At 41.4% G+C, this 11,185-nt stretch overlaps 1 protein-coding gene across 1 annotated transcript; it reads right to left on the bottom strand.

Moving 5' to 3' along the window:
- Positions 1–3,033: 3,033 nt before the first annotated feature.
- On the bottom strand, positions 3,034–6,501 carry LOC114536622. The gene has a single exon (XM_028557977.1). The coding sequence runs from the start codon at positions 6,499–6,501 to the stop codon at positions 3,034–3,036; it is 3,468 nt and encodes a 1,155-aa protein (XP_028413778.1).
- Positions 6,502–11,185: the final 4,684 nt, after the last annotated feature.

The following is an 11,185-nucleotide window of genomic DNA, read 5'->3' as shown; positions in this document are numbered from 1 at the left end:
TGGTCCCAGTGGCAGCTGGGGTAGAAGACTCTCCCAAAGACGCCTCAGCCGTGTGTGAATCCATTAAGACGAAGTTTCGATTCTCTCGATATAACTTTTTAAACTTTTTGTTAAGCTTGTTACACTTTGCGTGCCGAGCAACTAATGACCGCAACGCGAGCGAGCACGCAATATAACACGTGGGCTGACGCAGCGCACCTCGACAGGAACACCTAACTTCCGGATCACGCGTGGTTTCCTCGCTATTAACTTTGGTTATTGAATAACCTCATTTAACGTGATTTCCTATGCCTATGGTACTTGAGATAAATGATTAAGATATAAGTTTTCCTGTAATAAGCACAGTTGTCACTAACGAACACAACATAAACTAGCAGGTCCAAACGTACATTGGCTGCGAAATTTTGTAAAATACGGAAAATATAGCCATGCCAAATTGGTATATTTTCTATTACGCGCGGAAATTGCGTAACTAATTTACTTACAAACTTCCGGCCGTAAGATTTCGGCTCTTCTCTTTCGTTTTAAAGACACCGGCTTTTCTCATTCCTTGTTTTAAAGATTCCGGCTTTTCTCATTCCGTGTTTTAAAGATTCCGGCTTTTCTCATTCCTTGTTTTAAAGATTCCGGCTTTTCTCATTCCGTGTTTTAAAGATTCCGGCTTTTCTCATTCCTTTTTTTAAAGATTCTGGCTGGATTATCAGGGTAGCAACACGGGTATTACGCGAGACACGGAATCGTATAAACCATTTTCAAGTATTATTTTTATTCGATCTAATAATTTATAATTATATATGAGTATAAGTGTAAGAATATAAATGTAAATTAACAAGTAATGCCTCCGATGTATCTGCGCGTTCCAAATTCAATAACATAATAACTTACTTCTTTGCCGGGTCTTCACGTTCTACAACAGTAGTTCAATCCGTTCATACAAATTACAGATAGCTAAACAGCTTCGCTATAAACAGGTTAGCACGCGCTTTTTCGGTAAAAACTAAGGTAACTTATCCGGATACTCGATAATGTGCGTCAAATTACGTGCTACTTCATTAACTGTCAATCAAATTTTAATTTATTATATTTCGTTAATATTATATAACGTTCATCAGCAATCCATCCTCCGCTCCATAAGGAAGTGTTCCTTATCAGTTCTTTTCTTCTGCTGTTTGGATCACCGCGATCTTGGTCACAGGCCTTGAATACTCTCCTGAGGCCGTCTTTACCTTGACGTTTCTACTTTCTCACCTTACCGTCTTTCCCTGGGTATACTTCGACCACGCGTCCGACCGTCCACTTTCCTCGTATTGCATTTCCGTCTGCTACGATCACCACGTCATCCACTTGCACATTTCGTCTTTCCACGTTCCACTTTCTCCTTGGCACAAGTAACGGGAACACGTCTCTTGTCCATCGTCTCCAAAAGGACTCAACGATTTGTTGCACGAACTCTACTCTTCGTCGGGGATTTTTCGTTTCTTCAAACGGACCTTGTGGTACATGAGGGGATGCTCTCCCGAGTAGTATATCGTTAGGGCATAGGTAGGAGCCGTCGTCGGGATCATTCGGTAGTCTTCCAATCGGTCTTTGGTTTACGAGGTTGGCCACTTCCAGCAGACACGTATACAGCTCGAACGGAGTAAGTACATGTTCCCCTACTGCTTTCTTCAGGGCCAGTTTACAGCTTTTCACCAGCGCCTCTGCGCATCCGTTCTGATGTGGCGCCGCCGGGGTAATAAACTTATACTGCACTCCTCGTTCAGAACAGTAGTCCTTCAGTGACTTCTTGTCCACTCCTTGGATCATCTTGCGCAGGTCAGTTAATGCTCCCACAAACTGTGTGCCGTTGTCGCTTAGAATTTCGGCTGGATAGCCACGAATGTAGAAGAATCTTCGCAGCGTTTGAATAAATTCCATCGCGGAACAATCGGTGGCAATTTCTAGGTGGACAGCTCGGGTGTTTTGACACGTAAAGATTACCCCATAATGTTTGGTCGTCTTGTTTCGCCCAACTTTGACGGTCAATGGTCCAAAGTAGTCGCACGACGTGTAGTGGAATGGCGGGGAATGGGGTTTCAGTCGTTGTGGTGGGAGGTTCGCCATCAGCTGCGTCTCGGCTTTTGGGTTCGCTACCCGACATGTGACACACTTGAACTTCACAGCTTTGGCTAAATCGTGTGCTCGAACGATCCAGTACACTCTTCTGGTTTTCGCTACTGTAGTTGCCACACCTGTATGACCTTTCCTGTGGAACTCTTCTATTATTAATTTTGAAATTCGGTGACCATAGGGTAGGAGAGCAGGGTGCCGAGTCTCATAGGAAACCAACGCATTTTCGATTCTTCCGCCAACTCTGATTGTTCCTTCTTCATCTGTGAACGGACTCAGCGTTTTAAGTTCTTTGGCTTTTACTTTAGCGTGGAGGCTCTTTTGGGCTTCTTTGACCCAGAACGTTCAACTTCTTTCGAGCCCCTCTGGCGTCAAGCACTCTCCTCCGGGTGTATTTTCATTTGTGGATCGTATCGTTGCCAATAATTTCGACTTCATTCTTAGCACCCATGCTGTAACTCGCACGAGTCTTTTCCAACTGGAGAACCTTTCGCAATCGATTACGCACGTCGCTGTTATCTCGTTTTTCGTTACTGTTCCAACCATTGTGCTTCTGCATTCCCTTTCGACCTCCTTCGGATCCGGTTTCCCATTCTCAACTGGCCATTTTTCCTTCGGTAGGTGCAGGAATTCGGGGCCATTTTTCCATCGGTCTGCCAACTGTGCAACGGATAAGCCTCGGGATACGTCATCTGCAACGTTATGCTTGGTAGGAATATGTCTCCACTGGGCAGGCTGGACGTTGTCTTGTATCTCTCCGACACGACTTGAAACAAACGGTTTGAGCCTTCTTCCTTGGCTGCGGATCCACGCGAGAACAATCGCACTATCTGTGAACAGTATACTCTCTTTCAGCTGGATTCGGACTTCGTTTTCAATGGTCTTGCATAATCGGCTGGCTAACACGGCTGCCTGTAGTTCTAATCACGGAATCGTCAGTTCTTTCAGTGGGGCCACTCGTGATTTCGCTGCAACAAATCGTACGTTCACAGCTCCATTACGTTCTTCGCTTCTGAGGTAGGCACATGTCCCAAAAGCATCACGGGAAGCGTCTGCAAAAACACACAAAGTCGGTGGCTCCACCATTACAACTGGACACAAACATCTTTCCAACGATATTTCGTTCAACTGCTCCATCTCCCTAAAGTATGACAACCATTTTATTTGATCGCTTGGCGGTAGTTTATCGTCCCAGTCAAGTCCTTCCCTCCACACTTCTTGCAAACCGATCTTTGCTCTGACTAGATAAGGTGCTGCGAAGCCAATCGGGTCATAGATTCTGGCGACTTGGCTGAGGATATTTCTCTTGGTTAACTTCGGCTGTTGGGTCTTACATATTTCCACTTCGACTTTGTACTTGAGTACGTCATCTTTATTATTCCAGACTAGGCCGAGCACTTTCGCATCTTGTTTTCCTTTCGGAACACAAACTTCTTTTCCATCTTTCTCGTCGTTTGTCTGGGATAGTTCTCCGTTTGACTGCCAACCTTTTACTCCAAACCCGCCTTTCTCGAGGATCCCGTCGATTGCTGTGGTTAACTCGATCGCTTCTTCGTTCGTTGCAACTGAATCTAGGATATCATCCATGTAGGAATTGTCCTTTATGGCTTGTGCTGCTCTCGGATTCTCACGTTCTCCTTCTTCTGCAGTTTTCCGTAACGCGATTTGAGCCATCGCTGGTGCGGGCTTATCACCAAATGTGAGAACGTTCATGACATAAGTGTCTGGTGGTCTATCAATCTCCAGATTCCTCCAAAGGAATCGGTGCACATGCTGGTCGTCTAGGGGAATAAGGACTCGGTGGTACATCTTTGAAATATCCGCTGTGAGGGCAACTTTGTTTTCTCTAAAACGAAGAATAACTCCGAATAGACCGTTGAGGAGATCAGGACCTTTCTGCCAGTAATCGTTGAGCTTATGGCCCTGGTACGTGGCGGATGAGTTAAACACGATGCGGACTGGGGTACTTGTACTCTCAGGTTTCAACACGGCATGGTGGGAGATGTAATGCACTGGTCCCTTGTGGTCTTTGACCTCTGCTTCTGTTAACTTACGAGAGAAGCTCATCTTTTCCATTTCTGCCATCTTATCGTTGTATGCGGCTGCTTGCGTGGGGTTCTTCAGCAACCGACGTTCCGTTGAATCTAGACGTTTCATGGCTTGGTCTCTGTTGTCTGGCAGGTTCCTCGGGTCCTTTTTCCATGGATATGGAATCATCCACTGATTTCCGACTTTGTGAGCTGACTCTTCTATCAATCGCTTTTCTTGCCTCTCGGACTGGCTTAACTTATCTGCATCACAAGTGCATGGCTGCACCTTCACTCCCATGACTTCAGTCGCCCAGAAATCCGACAGATCAATTGGCTCCGGATATCTCACATGCAGAACAGTGGTCGTTGCATTGCTTAACTGTCCCGTAGATGAGCCGAATATGACCCACCCGAGTGGGGATCTCCTGGCAACCAGGTGTTCGACTTGCTTTGTTTGGCCAGTATGCATGTTCGCATGATCAATCCCGATGAGCAAGTCCACTTGCCCCTTTCCTCGTTTCACTTGATCCCTTGGTAGACCAAGCTTCTCGGTGATGCTGCCAGTGTTGATGGCTTTAACATCTTCACTAATGCAATGAATACCAATTGCCGTAACTGAATAATTCTTCGAATCTCCGATTCCGCTTACTGGCACTCTGTAGCTCTTGGTGCGAATTGCTTCCTCTTCACCACCTACTTTGATGATGTTGACTGAAATGTCTTTCCCTTTCAGACCTAGGCTGTCTGCTGTTTCACTTCGAATCAGGCTGATTTGAGCTCCCGAATCGAAAAGAACGTTACCTCGCTTGTATAAACCATTAGGACCGCAAATGTTGGCAGCAATCACAGGTAGTAATGCATCATTCTGGCTGGATACAGACGCCAATTTGACACCTGCTGTATTCGACTTGTGTAGCAACGGATGGTGGGTGTAGGTGCATTGATTGCCGTCTTCAACTTGGTTGCACTGCTTTCGTCTACTGCAGTTTGCCTGACGATGATCTCGCCCTGCTTTCTTTAAACAGCTGAAGCACACGTGATTTTCTTTAGCCACTTTGAGTCGCTCTTCAACGGTCATTGCTGCGAGTTTCTGGCATTGGTCAGGCCAATGACTTGAGTTGTTGCACAGCCAACACCAATTCCTGTTCTTGTTTTCTCTGTCAATTTCGCCGTGTACGTGATTGATCTTTCGTCTACTTGTCGCACCACTTCTAACCGGGGCTGTTGCACGCATGCGCGACTTCATCTCGCTTGTCATCCAAGTCATCAAGTTGCTCAGAGTTGCTGGCTTTCGATCTCTCTCTAAGTCTCTCGACCACACTTTACGGTCGTCGGGACACATTTTTTGTTCGATTATTGACAGCATGTGACTGTTGTCCATGTCGCTCGGGATGCCGATTTCCTTAAGTGTATTGTAGCACCTTCTTACCAAATGTACGAGGTCACAAAACCGTGCATCTTCGCCATCTTCCAACGCTTTAAATTTAACTATGTCCTGCGTGATAGTGTCTGATACGTACCGAGGGTCCCCGTATATGGAATCTAAGTATTCCCACGCCGCGTCATAATCAGAACCAATCCCCTTTATTAATTCAAGCGGCTTCTCTTTCAGACAGGTTCGCAGTAATGTTATTGAATCCCTTTTCGTATATCTCGATTCGATTGCATGCTTGAAATCCGCGCGGAAAATGGCATATTCTCGCACGTCGCCAGAGAATTTTGGTAGTTTTGGTTTTTCCATTTGAAAACTGCAGAGGTTTGACTTTTGTGCCGTCCCTATTTCGCTCTTAACTTCAGATTGGGTTTGCATTTGGCTTGAGGGTTGTTCATCGTTCCTAGCGGTGATTGCAATTGGCGCGCTGACAGTTCCTTCGGAAATTTCCGCAAGGGGGGTCCCAGATACATTGTTTGCTTTATTACCCACGCTTGTATGCGTTTCCTCAACAATTAACGGGGTCGTATTACTTGCGCTGTCTGCGTTCTGCATTCCGATCATTCCTGAAGAATGTTGCTCGTTTTGCTCATTTTGGTGAAGGCTAATGTCCGCAACCTTCGTTATAACACTCTCTATGTAACTCTTAGCGTCAATCTCAGTTTTTAGAAAGTAGTTTTGACATTCATCTAGCCACTTTTCTTCATTTGCGAACGCTTCATCATCGACAATCAAATTAGCATATGTCTCGTGTTTCGATACCACGTTTTCAAAGGCATCTTTTATTTTAACAAGGTACTCACTTACCTCGTTCGCCGGTCTTTTACTCTCACACAGATGAATCAGCGCTTTCCCCAATCTCGTTAACGATGCTTTCGCAGCTCGACGCTGTAACTTTGCGGCCTTCAACGTTTCGTCTTCGTCACTCATAATGCAGGCTTTCAAGGCATACAGGGTGTCCCAAAAAAAAAGCAACCACTTAAATATGCAGAACATTAATACAGCTCTAAAGCGCAATAGATAAGCACCTCTGGGAATTGAAAATAGCTCTTAATCCTTTATTTACAATGCTAAAAGTCATTTTAGCTGAACTATGGTGCAAACCCGAACAATATTAATATTCTTGCATATTTAAGTGGTTGCGTTTTTTTTGGGACACCCTGTATAATGTTTTTCTTCAGAAATCGAATGTTGTGGATTATCAGGGTAGCAACACGGGTATTACGCGAGACACGGAATCGTATAAACCATTTTCAAGTATTATTTTTATTCGATCTAATAATTTATAATTATATATGAGTATAAGTGTAAGAATATAAATGTAAATTAACAAGTAATGCCTCCGATGTATCTGCGCGTTCCAAATTCAATAACATAATAACTTACTTTTTTGCCGGGTCTTCACGTTCTACAACAGTTGTTCAATCCGTTCATACAAATTACAGATAGCTAAACAGCTTCGCTATAAACAGGTTAGCACGCGCTTTTTCGGTAAAAACTAAGGTAACTTATCCGGATACTCGATAATGTGCGTCAAATTACGTGCTACTTCATTAACTGTCAATCAAATTTTAATTTATTATATTTCGTTAATATTATATAACGTTCATCAGCAATCCACTGGCTTTTCGTATTCCTTGTTTTATCGTTCCCCATTCCCTTCGCCGTTCTTTCCTTGATTCCCCGTACCTGGTTTTAAAAATCGCCGTAGAAAAAATAGCCATAAAAGTACAATACAACTCCTTAACTATGTTATTGTCCACGTTTATGCAAAAAATGGTTCTTTTCCCGTCACGTGTCTATTGTATTGTCTATTCTATAAGCTCATCGACCTTCACTTGAAAAATATGTTAATTATAAGTTTGCTATTGGTTTATCTATGCAAAAATACAACAGACATGTGATGGGAAAGGTGCAATTTTTACATAAATCTACCTCAACATAGTTAATGAGTTGTATTGTTGTTTTATGTCGTCTCCAAACCATGTATATCCTATTAACGTTAACTGTGCTGCAATGCAATGATAAGATTATTTTCATGAGGTGAAAAACGAAGCCGAGTTGAATGAAGCATTCCATATTTCACCGAATTGAAATATTCTTACCATTGCAATCATAAACATTTCATTATTTGTTTTATATAACACCAAAATAGATCAACTTGATGAATTTTTTTTATCAAGTAAACCGTATATTGTCTCATTTGTATTTATCAACGATAATCCTATTCGCCATATTATTTGGATTCGTGATCAAATGCGTGCGAACACAGTACGATTAATATTTTGAGTGATTAAATCTAGTGAAAGCAACCGTGCAATGGAAAAACTATTTGCAGGGCTGAACGTGCCATGGAAACTAAAGCCATGATTTCCACCCATGCGTGTCACAAAATTGAGACAAGCCTCATTAATATAGTAACGATTTTATACGTTACGTCATCGTTTTTATGTTATTTTCAACTATTTGGAGTAGCAATGGCAACATATTATAAGCGATTAACTACTAATCCTGAGTTATATTTTAGCGTTTCGGTACTTTATATTGCACAGTTAACTATAAACTCGAGAGGCTATAGTTTGACATTTAAATGCAAATTTCGGCGGAAGTAAAATATTAATGTTGTTCGGATTTTCTGCCCATTCTATCAGGTGACGCGTGCAGCAGATCTGTGTAGTTCAACACCATTGATATCGCACAAGTTGACTAAGGATTGTCAGATTTAAAGAGTTTTCTTTTATATGCAATGTTAAAAACAATAGGACAAATCGGCTAAATATACTGTCGAATGAATAGCACAGCGTCAATTTGTTCCATTAGATCAACCAATTAACCACGATCTCAACATATTTGAAAAATTTGTCGCTAGTGGTGGTCAACTAGTACTCTATCATCTATCATCATCTATCACTTCATAATATATGTAATACTTCATAATCACACTGGTAATAAGACATATTTTTGTTGCATAGGTTTTTTTGATAGATTTGAATGGCGATGGGAACGAATCCTTGTGAATTGAAACCTTTGCCAGCTTCAGCTTTTAAGGAGGAACTGAGATTATTTGAAAACCTTGATCGGGACTCCGACCCACCACCCAGAGCAAAGCTTTATCACTGCTTATTTTCAAGTGCAAAGATAAAACGTCCATTTAATTCTGCCATGATTTTGTTGGTAGGAAGTACTGGGGTTGGAAAGTCGTCTACAATAAACCATTTGCTTGATACAGGAGAAGGAAACCCTGTTGCGGTCACCAGTAGTTCTGAGTCCGAAACTAGAACGACAAGTGAATATGTACTTACCACTGACAACCCAGATTACGAGGTTTTGATTTAAGAATGAGTGTTATAGATACACCAGGTTTCAACGATATTGCTGGTGTGAAGCAAGATGCTTGTAATTTTGTTTCCATCAAAAGATTTTTCCAAACGCACCCAGATTTACCAGAACAGCTTACTTATCCGAATCTTGTCTTTTTGGTGGTGAACGTGCTTGATACCCGGATCAAGAGTGAGAATAGCAATCTTTCCAAATGTCTTAGAGGGATAAAATTTCTTGAAGTGGTTGACAAAAGTCATTCAAATCTTGTTGTGGTTGTAACACATTGCTGCTCTGTTGGGTACCGGAATTTGAGTAAATGGAAAGACAAGATGAAAGAAAGGAAAGATACCATTTTAACTATCGTGTTTGAAGTGCTTGGCGTGTCAGCACCTGTCGTATTGATAGAAAATGACTTCGATGACCATGAACTAGAGAAACTGAAAGGTGATTTTACAATTCTTCCGAATGGCGAGAGACAGCCTAAGAATTTATACGACGCCTGTGCGAAGCTTCTTCGTCGAAATAATGATCATTTTGGCCTCTTAGTGTTTAATTCTTGTTTCACAAGAGCTAAAAAGGACAGGCCAACAGAAGGTCATAAAATTATGGCGAAAGATTCTCGAAGTGAAGAATTGTCTGATGAAGAGGACGAATTTTCAAATGCTTTTAGCGACGCTGCAAAAGGAGGTAGGAAAATGAGGTCAACGCGTAATAAGTATATATTTTCACGAAATGTAAAAATTAACCTTTTAAAAATATTCCATGGACATATTATGGACAGTCAGTCCTTAAAAGGTTAAAGTTCCAAACATTGCAAAAAAATGAAATAGATAAATCCTTTTATTGATTGGCTCAAAACTTACGATCATATAGAATGTATATATAAAAAAATTAGTGATTGGCCAGTTAAGTCTGTACTGTTAAATATCACGCTTGGTCAATTTCCAATCAACATTGAACCATGATGAAATTGGGAATCCTTATTTTTCGGAAACACATTTTTTCCTATGGCTTACAAGTTTCTAAGCCAATCAAATTTCGTTTACTTTAATTTGCACTACAAGTTAAAGAATATATGCAACAATAGAAACTCCTTAAAAAGTAAACATTTTGAAAAATATAATTTTCGACGTTATTTTTTCGACTAAAATATAGTCATCATCAGGAAAAAAATGACGATGATATTAGATATGTACAAGTAAGCTTTTTTAATAATAATTAGGAAGTTGAAATTAGCCCAAATCCCCTTAATTTAATCCGGATCAACTTCTTATGGTTGCGACTTTGGATTCTGTCAGTGGTCAGACATTATTGCTTTCCTCTATAGCAGAGAGTTTACGATCTACGGTGCGGTGATCTCAACGTCGCTAGTCAAATATTTTGCTTGATATAAGCTATGGGAAATTGTTATTCTGCCAGGGCATTGAAATAATCATACAAACGTTTCATTTATGCAAGAACCCCCCCGTGGTTTAGCTGATAATGCAGTTCAACTTGCTATATCACGCGTTGCCGCTGCTTTCAGGTCGTCGGTAAGCCTGAAAATAGGGACCTTGAGCATATTGGACGGCAACACGACGACGACGTGGCTGAAATTCTCCTTTAAAAAAATGCTATAGCAAAGTGGTTGTTTTATATTATTAATTGTACCGATTTTGTGAGATATAAGGCGTAAAAAACATTGTGTTTATGTTTAAGGACAATTCTATAGAGCCTAATTCGAGGTAGGGCTCGCTGGGTCCTGAAATGCACCCGTTCTAGGCAAGACGTAAAAAAACACGTTTTCCCGTTGTAAACAGAACAAAGACGACTTCTAAAACCCATCATGGGTGGGTCTTTAATTATTCATTTCTTTTCAATGACCCTTGATAGCCTTGATGCGGCCGTCGTCGTCGCGTTCGCGTTCTACATGCTTAAGGTCGCTAATGCCTCATTTGAAGGCGTCGTAAGAATGTCAACGCTGTCGTGGGACCACAAGTTATGCATAGTACCTTTTTTTTCGCGTGTGGTGTTTCTTTGTTTGCAAGTGCGTCGTCGAGCTGGCTGCGTCGTAAATCGTACATAACTCTTCTAATTGTAAATTTGTAAAATAAATTTTTCAATTTGTAAAAATTGATTTTAAGGTTTGAATCCAATCGCCACTTGTGTGATGAAATATGTTAAAGAAAACAAACTCGACAAAACACAAGAAGAGAAAGTTTCAAAACTTGGGAACTGGATGAACTCTATGGGTTTGTTAAAGGAAGGAAGATTACAGTCTGTAACATTGGCAGCAATAAATTGTTTTTATGAC

Source organism: Dendronephthya gigantea, unplaced genomic scaffold, assembly GCF_004324835.1.
Source record: "Dendronephthya gigantea isolate DGI-Jeju-01 unplaced genomic scaffold, DenGig_1.0 000141F, whole genome shotgun sequence".
NCBI classification, from domain to species: Eukaryota; Metazoa; Cnidaria; class Anthozoa; order Malacalcyonacea; family Nephtheidae; genus Dendronephthya; species Dendronephthya gigantea.
The sequence above is the reverse complement of the archived record's forward strand: the minus strand, read 5'-3'. Positions and strand labels throughout refer to the sequence as shown.